General features: G+C 42.0%; 1 protein-coding gene across 2 annotated transcripts in view; it reads right to left on the bottom strand.

Annotated features, from left to right (window-relative positions):
• The window catches only part of EIF2B3 (eukaryotic translation initiation factor 2B subunit gamma), a 156734-nt gene that overhangs the window by 73502 nt on the left and 65886 nt on the right, over positions 1 to 17346 (bottom strand). For both annotated transcript variants that reach the window (XM_033226655.1, XM_033226656.1), the window contains exon 5: positions 12862 to 12973. In XM_033226655.1, the coding sequence (XP_033082546.1) occupies positions 12862 to 12973 (112 nt within the window). The remainder of the gene's footprint in view (positions 1 to 12861; positions 12974 to 17346) is intronic.

Here is a 17346-nt window from a genome sequence, read left to right as displayed (position 1 = left end):
CCAGGCTGGAGTGCAGTGGCCGGATCTCAGCTCACTGCAAGCTCCGCCTCCCAGGTTTACGCCATTCTCCTGCCTCAGCCTCCCGAGTAGCTGGGACTACAGGCGCCCGCCACCTCGCCCGGCTAGTTTTTTTTTTTTTTGGTATTTTTTAGTAGAGACGGGGTTTCACCGTCTTAGCCACGATGGTCTTGATCTCCTGACCTCGTGATCCGCCCGTCTCGGCCTCCCAAAGTGCTGGGATTACAGGCTTGAGCCACCGCGCCCGGCCAATTTTTTGTGTTTTTAGTAGAGACGGGGTTTCACTGTGTTAGCCAGGATGATCCCGATCTCCTGACCTTATGATTCATTCACCCGCCTCGGCCTCCCAAAGTGCTAGGATTACAGGTGTGAGCCACTGCGCCAGCAATGGCAGTTATATTTTTATGTTGTCCAGGTTCAAGATATTTAAATTACATTCTGCAACCGTAATTTCTACAGTAGTTGTGTGTCAGTTCTACATATAAATGGGCTAAATGTTAATGACCATGGTTTCTCTATTACCATATTCTTTGACTCAATTCTTGGCATTTTATTTTATTTTAATTTTGAGACAGGGTCTCTCTCTGTCGCCCAGGCTAGAGTGCAGTGGCGTAATCTTGGCTTACTGCAGCCTCTGCCTCCTGTGCTCAAGCAATCCTCCCACCCTGGCCTCCGGAGTAGTTGGGACTACAGGGATATGCCACTGCGCTTGGCAATTTTTGTTTGTTTGTTTCACAGAGATGAGATCTCACCATATTGCCCAGGCTTATCCTGAACTCCAGGGCTCAAGTGATCCGCCTACCTTGGCTTCCAAAAGTGCTAGAATTACAGGCTGGTTGAAGTTTTATTTTCAAGAAGGGCTCAGGCCTGGCATGGTGGCTCCCTCCTGTAATCCCAACACTTTGGGAGGCCAACGGTTTGAGACCAGCCTGGGCAATATGAGACTCAGAAGGCTGAGGTAGGAGGATTGATTGAGCCCAGGAGGCAGAGGCTGCAGTGAGCCGAGATCACGCCACTGTACTCCAGCCTCGAAGAAGAGCAAGATTCTGTCTAAAAAAAAAAAAAAAAGAGCTCAGGGTTCATATGTCATAAGTCTTTTCATGCCTGAGAATGTCTTCCTACTGCTTTCACATTTGAATAAAATCTTCATTGTTTATAATATTCTTTTTTTTTTCTGGTTATCTATCAATCTGCATACTCAGTTTATAATAATCTTGAGTTCCACTTTCTTTCCCTGAAAAGTCTGTGGACAGGATATTGTTCCTCTTGTATTAAATGTTGGGAATAACTCAGAGGTAAGCCTAATTTTTTCCTCCATGTAAATGATTTGCTTTTTGCCTCTGGATACTTGAAGAATTCTTTCTTTATCCCCAAAGCTTAATAAGTACATAAGGATATATCTGGCCAAATTATCTTAGAATACACTATACTCTTAAAATCTGCAGATTTGCCAGGCATGATGGCTCACGCCTGTAATACCAGCACTTTGGGAGGCTGAGGTGGGCTGATCACTTGAGGTCAGCAGTTCGAGACTAGCCTGACCAACATGGTGAAACCCCATCTCTACCAAAAATACAAAATTAGCCAGGCATAGTGGCACATGCCTGTAATCCCAGCTACTTGGGTGGCTGAGGTAGGAGAATTGCTTGAACCCGGGAGGCAGAGGTTGTGGTGAGCCGAGATCGCACCATTATACTCCAGCCTGGGTAACAACAGCAAAAACTCCATCTCAAAAACAAACAAACAAAAAAACTTCAGATTTTACTTGATTCAGAAATTTTTAATGTATTATACCTTGTTCTTATTTTAAAAAATTAAAATTGAAGTTATATATGCACATAAAAAGGCAAGTAGTTTCTCAAGCTTTTAATGAAAAAACTGACCATCTATTCCCTTTCCTGCCCATTTTCTGTTCCCCAGATATGCCCATTTTTAACTCTTTTAGCAGATCCACTTAGTATTTATTTTTCCACCAATAACACTTTTTTTTCTTTCTTTTTTTTTTTGAGATGGAGTCTTGCTCTGTCCCCCAGGTCCAGGTTGGAGTGCAGTGCAGTGGCATAATCTTGGCTCCACTGTAACCTCCGCCTCCCAAGTTCAAGTGATTCTCCTGCCTTAGCCTCCCGAGTAACTGGGATTACAGGTATCTGCCACCACACTCAAATAATTTTTCTAATTTGAGTAGAGAGGATTTCACCATGTTGACCAGGTTGGTCTCGAACTCCTGACCTCAAGTGATCTGGCCGTCTTGGCCTCCCAAAGTTCTGGGATTATAGGAGTGAGTCTCTGTGCCCAGCAATAGCATAATTGCTTTTTTTTTTTTTTTTTTTTAGATAGAGTTTCACTCTTGCTGCCCAAGCAGGAGTGCAATGGCACCAGCTTGGCTCACTGTCACCTCTGCCTCCCAGATTCAAGCAATTCTCCTGCCTCAGCCTCCCGAGTAGCTGAGACTATAGGCATGCGCCACCACACCCGGCCAATTTTTTGTATTTTTAGTAGAAACAGGGTTTCACCAAGTTAGCCAGGCTGGTCTCAAACTCCTGACCTCAGGTGATCCACCTGCCTCTGCCTCCCAAAGTGCTGCCAATAGCATTCTTATACTGGTATTTCTCGGGTTTTCCATTTCAGGAATAATCTGATTTTCCATTGTGGAAAACAGGACTTAACTTATTTTCATCATCAACCCTGCTCCCATCATATACACCCATACTTCCTTATGCCTTTTACCTTCCCAATAATTGTTATATTATTTTGGTCAGCTCAATAATCAATGCTTAAGTTATTATGACTTCAGCTCCATGTATTAGCTATTAACTATAGAAGAGGACGATTTCACTCTTCCCTCATGTGTCCAACATACCAACCTCCTCTCATCATTCCAAAGTAATTAAATCACAATTTGGGTTAGACTGTATCAGTGATTGCATTAGCATGCATATTTAAATATTAGTTACAGGCCGGGCTTGGTGGCTCAGGCCTGTAATCCTAGCACTTTGGGAGGCTGATGTGGGTGGATCACTTGAGGTCAGGAGTTCGAAACTAGCCTGGCCAACATGGTGAAACTCCATCTCTGTTAAAAATACGAAAAAATTAGCTGGGCGTGGCGGTGCATCCTGTAATCCCAACTACTCTGGAGGCTGAGGAAGGAGAATCACTTGAACCAGGAGGCAGAGGTTACAGTGAGCTGAGATCAGCCACTGCACTCCAGCCTCGGCAACAGAGTGAGACTCCGTCTCAAAAAAAAAAGAAAAAAAAAACTAGTTACAGCTGAACCATGCAGTTGCTAATAATTTTTTCACCTGCACATTTTTGTGGTTTGCCTTGGTGTGAATAATTGCTTTATTTCTTAATTTTCTAGGTGCTTACCAATACAACTCCAAACTAACTACTAAGTGCTCCAAATCATCTCAAAATGTTGAAACACATCACAATGTGTCATTTTCATCAGAAGAAATATGATCATCTTGAATAAATCATTCCCAAGTTTTCTGACCTATTCCAGTCTGGTCTGGTTGCCATTTATACTGGGTGTACATGTGTTAGCCTGGAATCTCCCTTCATCATCATCGTGGGGATTCATTTTATCGTAATTGAATGTCCTTTTTTTTTTTTTGAGACGGAGGCTCACTCTGTCACCAGGCTGGAGGGCAGTGGTGCAATCTTGGCTCACTGCAATCTCTGCCTCCCAGGTTCAAGTGATTCTCCTGCCTCAGCCTCCTGAGTAGCTGGGATTACAGGCATGCACCACCATGCCCAGCAAATTTTTGTGTGTGTGTATTTTTAGTAGAGATGGGGTTTCTTTCTCCATGTTGGCCAGGATGGTCTGGATCTCCTGACCTCGTGATCCGCCCACCTTGGCCTCCCAAAGTGCTGGGATTACAGGCATGAACCACACCACACCTGGCCTGAATGTCCTTTTTCCTTCCTTTCCTTCCCTTCCTTCCCTTCCCTTTCCTCCTTCCCTCCCTCCCTCCCTCCCTCCCTTCCTTCCTTCACAGCCGGCCTGAATGTCCTTTTTCCTTCCTTTTTTTCCTTCCTTCCTTCCTTCTTTTCCTTCCTTCCTTCCTTCCTCCCTCCCTCCCTCCCTTCCTTCCTCCCTTCCTTCCTTCACACCCGGCCTGAATGTCCTTTTTCCTTCCTTCTTTTCCTTCCCTTCCTTCCTTCCTTCCTTCTTTCCTTCCTTCCTTCCTTCCTCCCTTCCTTCCTTCACACCCGGCCTGAATGTCCTTTTTCCTTCCTTTTTTTCCTTCCTTCCTTCCTTCCTTCCTTCCTTCCTTCCTTCCCTCCTTCCCTCCCTCCCTTCCTCCTTCCTTCCTCCCTCTCTCCCTCCGCCCCTTTCTTTCTTCTCTCTCTCTCTCTTTCTTTTTTTGAGCAGAGTCTCCCTCTGTCACTCAGGCTGGAGTGCAATGATGCGATCTAGGCTCACTGCAACTTCTGCCTCCCAGGTTCAAGCGTGAATGCCCTTTTTCTTATATCCTGTGTCTTCCTCTTGCTTAGTTTATGCTAAGGTTTTGGTGTTATATAAACTCTAGCAGCTTTCCTTTTTTGATTTAATTTTTAATTTTTGTGGGTACATGCTAGGTACATATACTGATGGGTTACATGAGATATTTTGATACAGGCATACAATATGTAATAATCATATCAGGGTAAACGGAGGTATCCATTACCGCAAGCACTTATTCCTTGAGTGACAAACAATCCAATTATACTCTCTTAGTTATTTTAAAATGTACAAATAAATTATTTTTGACTATAGTCACCCTGTTGCACTAGCAATATTAGGTTTTATTCATTCTTTCTAACTAATTTTTTGTACCCATTAACCATTCCCCCCTCCTCCCACGCCCCCACACTCTCTACCCTTTCCAGCCTCTGGTAACCAACCTTCTACTCTCTATCTCCATGAGTTACATTGATTTTTAGCTCACACAAGCAAGTAAGTGAAAACACGCAGTTTGTCTTTGTGTGCCTGGCTTATTTCACTTAACATAATGACCTCCAGTTCCATCCATGTTGTAGCAAATGACAGGATCTCATTCTTTTTTATGTCTGAATAGTACTCAATCATGTATTTGTACCACATTTTCTTTATCCATTCATCTGCTGATGGACACTTAGGTTGCTTCCAAATCTTGGCTATTGTGAATAGTGCTGCAATAAACATGGGAACGCAAATATCTCTTCAATATACTGATTTCCTTTTTTTTTTTGAGACGGAGTCTCGCTCTGTCACCCAGGCTGGAGTGCAGTGGCCGGATCTCAGCTCACTGCAAGCTCCGCCTCCCAGGTTTACGCCATTCTCCTGCCTCAGCCTCCCGTGTAGCTGGGACTACAGGCGCCCACCACCTCGCCCAGCTAGTTTTTTGTATTTTTTTAGTAGAGATGGGGTTTCACCATGTTAGCCAGGATGGTCTCGATCTCCTGACCTCGTGATCCGCCCGTCTCAGCCTCCCAAGTGCTGGGATTACAGGCATGAACCACACCACACCTGGCCTGAATGTCCTTTTTCCTTCCTTCCTTCCTTCCTTCCTTCCCTTTCCTCCTTCCCTCCCTCCCTCCCTCCCTCCCTTCCTCCTTCACAGCCGGCCTGAATGTCCTTTTTCCTTCCTTTTTTTTCTTCCTTCCTTCCTTCTTTTCCTTCCTTCCTTCCTTCCTCCCTCCCTCCCTCCCTTCCTTCCTCCCTTCCTTCCTTCACACCCGGCCTGAATGTCCTTTTTCCTTCCTTCTTTTCCTTCCTTCCTTCCTTCCTTCCTTCTTTTCCTTCCTTCTTCCTTCCTCCCTTCCTTCCTTCACACCCGGCCTGAATGTCCTTTTTCCTTCCTTTTTTTCCTTCCTTCCTTCCTTCCTTCCTTCCCTCCTTCCCTCCCTCCCTCCTTCCTTCCTTCCTTCCTCCCTCTCTCCCTCCGCCCCTTTCTTTCTTCTTCTCTCTCTCTCTCTTTCTTTTTTTGAGCAGAGTCTCCCTCTGTCACTCAGGCTGGAGTGCAATGATGCGATCTAGGCTCACTGCAACTTCTGCCTCCCAGGTTCAAGCGTGAATGCCCTTTTTCTTATATCCTGTGTCTTCCTCTTGCTTAGTTTATGCTAAGGTTTTGGTGTTATATAAACTCTAGCAGCTTTCCTTTTTTGATTTAATTTTTAATTTTTGTGGGTACATGCTAGGTACATATACTGATGGGTTACATGAGATATTTTGATACAGGCATACAATATGTAATAATCATATCAGGGTAAACGGAGGTATCCATTACCGCAAGCACTTATTCCTTGAGTGACAAACAATCCAATTATACTCTCTTAGTTATTTTAAAATGTACAAATAAATTATTTTTGACTATAGTCACCCTGTTGCACTAGCAAATATTAGGTTTTATTCATTCTTTCTAACTAATTTTTTGTACCCATTAACCATTCCCCCCTCCTCCCACGCCCCCACACTCTCTACCCTTTCCAGCCTCTGGTAACCAACCTTCTACTCTCTATCTCCATGAGTTACATTGATTTTTAGCTCACACAAGCAAGTAAGTGAAAACACGCAGTTTGTCTTTGTGTGCCTGGCTTATTTCACTTAACATAATGACCTCCAGTTCCATCCATGTTGTAGCAAATGACAGGATCTCATTCTTTTTTATGTCTGAATAGTACTCAATCATGTATTTGTACCACATTTTCTTTATCCATTCATCTGCTGATGGACACTTAGGTTGCTTCCAAATCTTGGCTATTGTGAATAGTGCTGCAATAAACATGGGAACGCAAATATCTCTTCAATATACTGATTTCCTTTTTTTTTTTGAGACGGAGTCTCGCTCTGTCACCCAGGCTGGAGTGCAGTGGCCGGATCTCAGCTCACTGCAAGCTCCGCCTCCCAGGTTTACGCCATTCTCCTGCCTCAGCCTCCCGTGTAGCTGGGACTACAGGCGCCCACCACCTCGCCCAGCTAGTTTTTTGTATTTTTTTAGTAGAGATGGGGTTTCACCATGTTAGCCAGGATGGTCTCGATCTCCTGACCTCGTGATCCGCCCGTCTCAGCCTCCCAAAGTGCTGGGATTACAGGCTTGAGCCACCACGCCCGGCCTTGATTTCCTTTCTTGTGGGTATATACCTAGGAGTGGGATTGCTGGATAGTATGGTAGCTCCATTTTTCGTTTTTTGAGGAACCTTCAAACTGTTCTCCATAGTGACTGTACTAATTTACATTCCCATCAACAGCATATGAGAGTTCCCCTTTCTCCACAACCTTGCCAGGATTTGCTACTGCCTCACTTTTGGATAAAAGGCATTTTAACTAAGGTGAGATGACATCTCATTGTTTTTATTTGCATTTCTCTGATGATCAGTGATGTCGAGCACCTTTTCATATATCTGTTTGGCATTTATTTGTATGACTTCTTTTGAGAAATGTCTATTCAGATCTTTTGCCCATTTAAAAGCCCAGATTAGGTTTTTTCCTATAGAGTTGTTTGAGTTCCTTCTATATTCTGGTTATTAATCCCTTGTCAGATGGGTAGTTTGCAAATATTTTCTCTCATTCTGTAGGTTGTCTCTTCACTTTATTGATTGTTTCCTTTGCTGTGCAAAAGCTTTTTAACTTGATATGATCCTATTTGTCCATTTTTGCTTTGGCTGCCTATGCTTGTGGGGTATTACTCTAGAAATCTTTGCTCAGACCAATGTCCTGGAGACTTTCCTCAATGGTTTCTTGTAGTAGCTTCAAAGTTTGAGGTCTTAGGGTCTTAGATTTAGGTCTTTAACCATTTTGATTTGATTTTTGTATATGGAAAGAGACAGGGGTCTAGTTTCATTCTTTTGCATATGGATATCCAGTTTTCCTAGCACCATTTATTGAAGAGATTGTCCTTTCCCCAATGTATATTCTTGGCACCTTTGTCAAAAATGAGTTCACTAAAGGTGTATGGATTTATCTCTGGTTCTTTATTCTGTTCCACTGACCTATGTGTCTGTTTTTATGCCAGTACCATGCTGTTTTGGTTACCAAAGCTCTGTAGTATAATTTGAAGTCAGGTAATATGATTCCTGTAGTTTTGTTTTTTGCTTAGGATAGCTTTGCCTATTCTGGGTCTTCCGTAATTCCATATAATTTTATTTTTTATTTTTTTTTGAGATGGGGTCTTGCTCTGTTGCCCAGGCTGGAGTGCAATGCTGCAATCTCAGCTCACTGCAACCTCCATCTCATGCAATTCTCCCACCTCAGTCTCCCAAGTAGCTGGGATCACAGGCACCCACCACCACGCTCAGCTAATTTTTTATTTTTAGTAGAGATGGGGTTTCACCACATTGGCCAGGCTGGTCTCGAACTCCTGACCTCAAATGATTCACCCGCTTTGGCCTCCCAAAGTGCTGGGATTACAGGTGTAAGCCACCATGCCCAGCCAATTTCAGATAAATTTTAGGATTGTTTTTTCTATTTTTGTGAAGAATGTTATTGGTATTTTGATAGGGATTGCATAAAATCTGTACATTGCAGCCAGGCGTGGTGGCTCATGCCTGTAATCTCAGCACTTTGGGAGGCTGAGGTGGGTGGGTCACCTGAGGTGAAGAGTTCGAGACCAGCCTGGGCAACATGGTGCAACCCCGTCTCCACTAAAAATACAAAAATTAGCTGGGCGTGGTGGTGGGCGCCTGTAATCCCAGCGACTTAGGCAGCTGAGGCAGGAGAATCGTTTGAGCCTGGGAGGTGGAAGGTGCACTGAGCTGAGAGCATGCCACTGCACGCTAACCTGGGATATAGAGTGAGATACCGTCTCAAGAAAAAAAAAAAATCTGTAGATTGCTTTGAGGAGTAATTGTAACAACTATATTGTAATTATACTGATTTTTTTTTTTTTTTTTTTTTTTTTTTTTGAGACGGAGTCTCGCTCTGTCGCCCAGGCTGGAGTGCAGTGGCCGGATCTCAGCTCACTGCAAGCTCCGCCTCCCGGGTTCACGCCATTCTCCTGCCTCAGCCTCCCGAGTAGCTGGGACTACAGGCGCCCACCACCTCGCCCGGCTAGTTTTTTTGTATTTTTTAGTAGAGACGGGGTTTCACCGTGTTAGTCAGGATGGTCTCGATCTCCTGACCTCGTGATCCGCCCGTCTCGGCCTCCCAAAGTGCTGGGATTACAGGCTTGAGCCACCGCGCCCGGCCTATACTGATTTTTTTCAATCCATGAACATGGAATATCTTTCCATTTTTTGTGTCCTCTTCAAATTATTGCATCAATATTTTATAATGTTCATTGTAGAGACCTTTTGCTTCTTTGGTTAAGTTAATCCCCAGGTATTTTATTTAATTTGTAGCTATTATAATAGAATTACTTTCTTGATTTCTTTTTCAGATTCTTTTTTTTTTTTTTGAGACTGAGTCTTGCTCTGTTGCCCAGGCTGGAGTATAGCAGCACCATCTCGGCTCACTGCAAGCTCCGCCTCCCAGCTTCAAGCACTACTCATGCGTCAGCCTCCCAAGTAGCTGGGACTACAGGCACATGCCACCATGCCCGGCTAATTCTTTTTCAGATTCTTTGCTGTTAGCACATAGAAATACTACTGATTTTCATATGTTGATTCTGTATCCTAGAACTTTACTGTATTTATCAGTTCTAATAGTTTTTCATGGAGTCTTCAGGTTTTTCCAAATATAAAATTATATCATCTGCAAACACAGATAATTTGACTTCTTCCTTTCCAATTTAGATGCCCTTTATTTCCTTCTCTTGTTTGACTGCTCTACCTAGGACTTCCAGTACTATGTTGGGTAACAGCAGTAAAAGTGTTCATCCTTGTCTAGTAGCTTTCTGAAAACAGATGCATGGAAAGCAAATGTCTAAAAAGTTCTCATTCTACTCTCATATTTGATTGATAGTTTGATTAGATAGAAATAAGAATGTTAAAGGCATTGTTTATAGTTGCCAGTGTTGCTGTTAGGAAGTTCAAAGCTATTTTAATTCCTTTGTATATGATATCCTCTCTCCTCTCCAGGAGCTTGTAAGATCTTTTTGTTAGCAGTGATAAAATTTCACAATGATAAACTTGGTATGTTTCTTTTCTCCATTTTACTGGGAACTCAGTTTCCTTTCAGTCTAGAAATCCAGCTCCTTTTATCCTAAGAAAAGTTTAAAAATAATTTCACTGATGTTTTCTTCCCCCTTCATTTCTTTCTTTCTAGAAATCCATGTTCTAATTCAGAGGCATTAATTCATTAATTACATTTAATCATCTTTGTATTTCATTTCTATGAGATTCTAATTTATTTCTTTTCTTTCTTTCCCTCCCTCCCTTCCTCTCTCCCTCCTTCTCTTTCTCCCTCTCTTTCTTTCTTTCATTTTTTGAGACAGGGTCTCGCTCTGTCACCCAGCCTGGAGTACAGTAGTACAACCATGGCTCAATGCAGCCTCAACCTCTTAGACTCAAGCGATCCTCCAACCTCAGAGATTCTAATTTCTTAAACGATTTTCTTTTTTACCTAGATCACTCATATCTGAAACTATTCCTCTTTGCCAATAATTTGATTTTCAGTGGTGTCTATTCCATTCTTTTGCTATTTTAAAATGTATTAACTCTGTAATTATTTAAACCTGGTTTTTTTTGAGACCAAGTCTCACTCTGTCGCCCAGGCTGGAGTGCAATGGCACGATCTTGGCTCACTGCAACCTCTGCCTCCCCGGTTCAAGCGATTCTCCTGACTCAGCCTCCCAAGTACCTGGGACTACAGGCAAGTGCCACCACGCCCGGCTGATTTTTGTATTTTTAGTAGAGACAGGGTTTCACTGTGTTAGCCAGGATGGTCTCCATCTCCTGACCTTGTGATCCACCCGCCTCTGCCTCCCGAAGTGCTGGGATTATAGGGATGAGCCACTGCACCCGGCCAATCCTCTTTTTTTTTAGTTCTGTAATATCCTCTTTTTTATCATCTCATTACTGAACTTTTATTTATTAAATTCACGTTTTAATAAGTAGTTTTATGGTTATGCAGTTGCGTAGTTTTAAGAAAATTTCTTTTATTTCATGTTATATTCTTTTCAGGGTAGCTTCTTTGTCTTTTACAGGACATTTTTCTTGCTTTCATTTTGTTTTCTGTAGTATATTTGTACAGCTGACATTCTGATTCTTTTGATCTTATTCATGCTTGAGTCATGGCTCTGCCTGGATGTTTTATTTGTTTTGATATAATACAAATGAATTGTCTCTTTTCCTTCTGTATCTGAGATCAGTTACCATGTAAGTACTGGTGTGGAGAAACTGGGGATCTTAATCCCACTTGGTGGGATTGTAAAACAGTGAAAATGCCATGGAAACAGTATGTAGCGTCCTCAAAAAATTAAACATCATAGTTCTCTATCATATGATCCAGTAATCTCACTTCTAAATATATATCCAAAAGAACTGAAAGCAAGGTCTTAAAGAGATGTCTGTATACCCACGTTCACTGCAGCACTATTCACAACAGCCAAGAGGTGGCAGCAACTCAAATGTCTGTAAGAAGATAAATGGATGACAAAATGTGGTACATACATACAATGGAATATTATTCAGCCTTAAAAAAAAGGAAATCCAGTTATATGCTACAACATGGACAACATGGACATTAGGCTAAGTAAAATAAGCAAATAAGTAAAATAAAAAGACAGTCACAAAAAGACAAATATTGTATGATTTCACTTACATAAGATATTTAAAGTAGAATCATAGGTAGCAAGGACTTGTGGGGAGAAAAAAATGGGGAGTTGTTGTTTGATGGGTATAGAATTTCAGATTTGCAAGATGAAAGTTCTTGAGATCTGTTTCACCACAATTTGAACACATTTAACACTACTGAACTGTTCACTTAAAAATAGCCAGTTAGGGCCGGGCGTGGCGGCTCATGCCTGTAATCCCAGCACTTTAGGAGACTGAGGCGGGTGGACTATGGGTCAGGAGTTCAAGACCAGCCTGGCTAATATGATGAAACCCTTTATCTACTAAAAATACAAAAATTAGCTGGGTATGGTGGTGGGTGCCTGTAGTCCCAGCTGCTTGGGAGGCTGAGGCAGGAGAATCGCTTGAACCTGGGAGGCAGAGGTTGCAGGCAGCCCAGATTGCGCCACTGCATTCCAGCCTGCGCAACAGAGCAAGACTCCATCTCAAAAAAAAGTCCACTTAGAATGGGCCGGGCATGGTGGCTCACACCTGTAATCCCAGCACTTTGGGGAGGCCAAGGTGGGCGGATCACTTGAGGTCAGGAGTTCGAGAGCAGCCTGGCCAAAATGGCGAAACTCCATCTCTACTAAAAATACAAAAATTAGCTGGGCATGGTGGTGCATACCTGTAATCCCAGCTACTCAGGAGGCTGAGGCAGGAGAATCACTTGAACCCAGGAGGCAGAGGTCGCAGTGAGCCAAGATTATACCACTGCACTCCAGCCTGGGTGACAGAGTGAGACTCCATCTCAAACAATGAAAAACAAAAACAAAAAACAAACCAAAACAAAACAAACCAACAAAACAAAACAAAACAAAAACAAAAAAATAAAGGTTAGAATGGTACATTTTATGTTGTGTTTTTTTCACCGCTTTTTTTTTAAAGGGGGTTTTATAACACTGTCAGAAAGACAGTCTTGTTCTTCTCACAGCTGCTTCGCCTGACTCTTATGCAGGATTTGGCTCTACCTTGGCAAGAAAAGACAGGGAAACAGGCTTATGCAGTGAAGAAAAGCCTTCATCCTGTCTCATGGGAAAAATATTCACATACTTTTGTCAATTTCACACAGTATAGTCTAGTTTTCATTCCCTCTTTCCCACCCACTGGGTGGTTTTATTTTGTTTTAAGACAAGGATAATTGCCAGAAGAAAACACCCTAGGGCTTACTTCTGTAGGATGGATCCCTTAATGACCAGCTCTTCATCCAAGTCTGCTTCATTAGCCATGAAGAGCAGCCTCTTTCCTGTGTTGTCCACTCCAATGAAGTCACGCTGCTCCACTGAATCATACAAAAGAAAAAAAAAAAAAATCAAATAAAGCCATTTGCCCTGCCTGCATGAGTAAGTCAGGGAACAGAGTATCTGCTCAGTGCTCTTGGAACCAACACAGGATTGAAGGGTGGGTGCAGTGGCTCACGCCTGTAATCCCAATACTTTGGGAGGCCGAGGTGGGTGGATCACTTGGGGTCAGGAGTTTGAGACCAGCCTGGCCAACATGGCGAAACACTGTCTCTACTAAAAATACAAAAATTAGCCGAGTGTGGTAGTATGCCCTGTAGTCCCAGCTGCTTGGGAGGCTGAGGCAGGAGAATTACTTGAACCTGGGAGGTGGAGGTTGCAGTGAGCTGAGATCATGCCACTGTAGTACACTCCAGCGTGGGTGACAGAGTGAGATTCCATCTCAAAAAAAACAAAAACAAAACAAAACAAAAAACCACAGGATTGAGATGAGAGAGGAGCCATAATAAGTGTGTTAGGCCATTCTGCATTACTATAAAGAATCTGCGACTAGGTAATTTACAAAGAAATATTTATAATTTATAATTGTCTCATGGTTCTGCAGGGTATACAGGAAGCATACAGGAAGTTTATGGGGAAGCCTCAGGGAACTTTTTACTCATGGCAGAAGGTAAAGTGAGAGCAGGCTAGTCACATGGCAAGAGAGGGGAATAAGAGAGAGCTGGGGGCAAGATGCCACATACCTTTAAATGAGAACTCACTCACTATCACAAGAACAGCACCAAGCCATGAGAGATCCGTACCCATGACCCAAACCTCCCCCGAGGCCCTACCTCCAACACTGGAGATTACATTTCAATATGAGATTTGGGGGAACATGCAAATTATACCAATGAGTGTCCTATAGCACATGCCATGGTATTTAAAACATGGGTGATCAAATTTGTTTTGTACTGCTCTAAAGGATATTATCAAGTTAACTGGTGAAGTTTAAATAAAGTCTGTATATTGAATTATGGTGCCAATGTAATTTCCTGTTTTTAGAGACTATCATTTTTGGAGGAGATGGAGGAAATACATATCGACATATTTAAAGGCAAAGGAAAATCATATCTGCAACTTATTCTCAGGTAGCTCAGAAAACAATTATATATATTATATTATGTATGCCTTATATATATATTGAATATATATTACAAAGAAAGAGAGATGCTGGGCAATGGTTCATGGCTGTAATTCCAGCACTTTGGGAGGCTGAGGCAGAAGCATCATTTGAGCCCAGGAATTCGAGACCAGCCTGGGCAACACTGCAAAATCTCATCTCTACAAATAATAAAAAAATTAGCTGGGCATGGTGGCACGCACCTATAGTGAGGAAGCTGAGACAGGGGGATCCCTTCAGCCTGAGAGCCTAAGGCTGCAGTGAGCCATGACTGCTGTAGCACACTCCAGCTTGGATGAGAGACCAAGACCTTCTCTCAAAAATAAATAAATAGGCCGGGCAGGGTGGCTCACGCCTGTAATCCCAGCACTTTGGGAGGCCGAGGCAGGTGGATCACCTGAGGTCAGGAGTTCCAGACCAGCCTGGCCAACATGGTGAAACCCGTCTCTACTGAAAATAAAAAAATCAGCTGCTGAGTGGGGTGGCGGGCGCCTGTAATCCCAGCTACTTGGGAGACTGAGGCAGGAGACTCACTTGAACCCAGGAGGCAGAGGCTGCACTGAGCTGAGATCACGCCACTGCACTCCAGCCTGGGCGACAGAGTGAGACTCCATCTCAGTAAATAACTAAATAAATAAGTAACGTTACTTTATTTATTTAGGGCACTTCATTTTTTTTTTTTTTAAAGAATTTTCTCTCTGCAAATAATAACCCAGGTCTTCTTACTGTGAAAATGGGAATAATATTATTTAAAGTCATCCACATTCAATCAACATTAACTACAGGCAGTAGATTCTATGTTATGTATAAGGCATTTAAAAAAGTGTATATTTTATTATGTGTGAATAGTTCTTGGTAGACAGTGATCTTACAGGCTGCTATATTATTGCTATTTTCTATGTCATACTTCTCTTCCCCAACTAGATTATAAACTTTTCAAAGGCAGGCTTCTGATTCTTTTATATCTCCCATAACATCTAGTACAGTGTTACATACTTAATAATATGTGCTACTAAACTGTACAGTATCTATAGCTTACAGAAACATTTTCACATAGTGACAAAATAGCAGAATGATTAAGAACAGAAGTTCTGGAGCCAGACCACCTGGGTATGAATCCCAGCTTAGCCAATTATCAGTTTATGTTACAGCAATTTACTTAACTTCTCTGTTCCTCAGTTTCATCTATAAAATGGGGATAATTATAGTGTTTGTCTCATGAGTTTATTATGCAGATTAAGTGAATTAATATTTGTAAAGCATTTATAATAGTGTTATTAACTAAAACATTAAATAAAATGTTAAGTTTAAAAATTAAACAAAATACACCCTCTAATTCTCACAACAACCAAATAAAGCAATGCCTCAATACCTCTTTATAAAGGAGAAACAGAAAGTTTAGCTCTAGGAAAAATGAGATCTGTAAAGATGAATTTGCTTCCTACTGACAGACAATGGCTGCTAAATAACAAAATACGTTTCACTGTTGGCTAAAGCTGCCTGTATACCTATAACCAAACATACTATTCAATTGTGCAATATGTTTAGCTCAGGTACTTGAAAGTATTTAAGGTCACCAATCAGATGGTGTCTGGTCATCTTATACGCAGTGTTTGAATATAAATGAGGAAAAACAATTATAAAAAAAAATTAGGGTTTTTTGTTCAATAACCAAATGAAATCCAAAAAAGGAAGAGCAAATGCTGCCAATATGAAGCTAAATTTTGCAGAGAATTTCAAATGCCACATAGCAGCTTAGACATATATCAATTTATACATTACATGGAAACTTGAGAATGTAACAAAGTCTGTAAGGGTCTCATTATGAGTCAGCCATTTAAAAAAGAAACACGGAGATGTTATTTTTGGATATAATTTGGAATGCTTTCCCTACCCAAGTCCTAAGGCTCACAGAAACCTTGAATCACTGATGTCCTGGGAGCAATAATTTCCAGCCAGCTAATTTTTCAGCTATGTTGCACTTTAGTCCCTTTTCTCTCCCTCTCAGACCCTCCACCTTGTATTGCTTCTTTGCAGCTATCATAGTAACTGGGACTTCAGAATGTGATACAAATTATAGAAACTTGGAAAGGTTTCTTTCTGTTCTGCTTCAGCAAAATATGAATTTCACTTTGGGAGCAGAGCAGGTAATTGTAGAATGTCTTCCTAAGAAGAAATGCTACACAAACTTAAGAAAGCAGATAAAACTGAACTTCTATTTAAAAAAAAATCTGTCATATTCAAGTCCTAGTTGACTTTTACTTCTCTGACTGATTCTTCTGTCTCATCTACAGGCATTTTGCTTATCCATTCATTCACTGATTCATTCATTCTACCAATAAATATCTTTGTACACCTACCCTATGGCAGGTGCTATGTCTAGAGCTGGGAATTCCAACTCATTTTATAAGGCCAGCATGATCCTGATGCCAAAACCAGGCAAGGATATTATGAGAAAGGAAAAGGCAAATTTACTCATTAGCAAGTCAAAATACTATGTCAAGTAGATTAAAAAGGCTCACAAACTTGTTGGAGCTCCTCTTATCCAAAGGTAAGGTTAGTTCCTTATCCTTTATATCTGGGCTTGCTCAGTAACTAGCTTTGAACTAACAGAGTGCAGCTGAAGTGACAGTGTGTGTTCTCAGTTTAGGTTTCAAGAGACTTTGTAGCTTCTGCTGTCATGCTTAGAACCTGCTGCTGCTACCTTGTAAACAAGCCTGGGCTAACCCCCTGGATGGTAAGAGACTAGTCGAAAAGAAAAATCCAGCTGTCAAGGCTGAGGCTCTCTACATATATTTTTCTTTTTTTTTGGAGGTGCGGTCTTGCTCTGTCACCCAGGTTGGAGTGCAGTGGCACGACCTTGGCTCACTGCAACCTCTGCCTCTTGGGTTCAAGCAATTCTCCTGCCTCAACCTCCCAAGTAGCTGGGACCACAAGCATGTGCTACCATGTCCAGCTAACTTTTGTATTTTTAGTAGAGATGGGGTTTTGCCATGTTGGCCAGGCTGGTCTCAAACTCCTGACCTCAGGTGATCCACCCACCTCCCAAAGTGCTGGGATTACAGGTGTGAGCCACTGGGCCTATACATATTAATGAGCCCAGTTACGGGAGACTAAGATAAGAATGATAGTTGCCTCTGGTATTCACATCCTTGTGTATCCCTTTTTCTTGAATGTGGGCTGGCCTAGTGACTTGCTTCTAACCAACAGAACATGGCAAAGGTAATAAAATGTTACTTCTATAATTAGGTT

This window comes from Trachypithecus francoisi, unplaced genomic scaffold (assembly GCF_009764315.1).
Source record: "Trachypithecus francoisi isolate TF-2019V2 unplaced genomic scaffold, Tfra_2.0 Lachesis_group12, whole genome shotgun sequence".
Taxonomy (NCBI): Eukaryota; Metazoa; Chordata; class Mammalia; order Primates; family Cercopithecidae; genus Trachypithecus; species Trachypithecus francoisi.
Note: the sequence above shows the minus strand (reverse complement) of the source record. Positions and strands in the feature narration are given on the sequence as shown.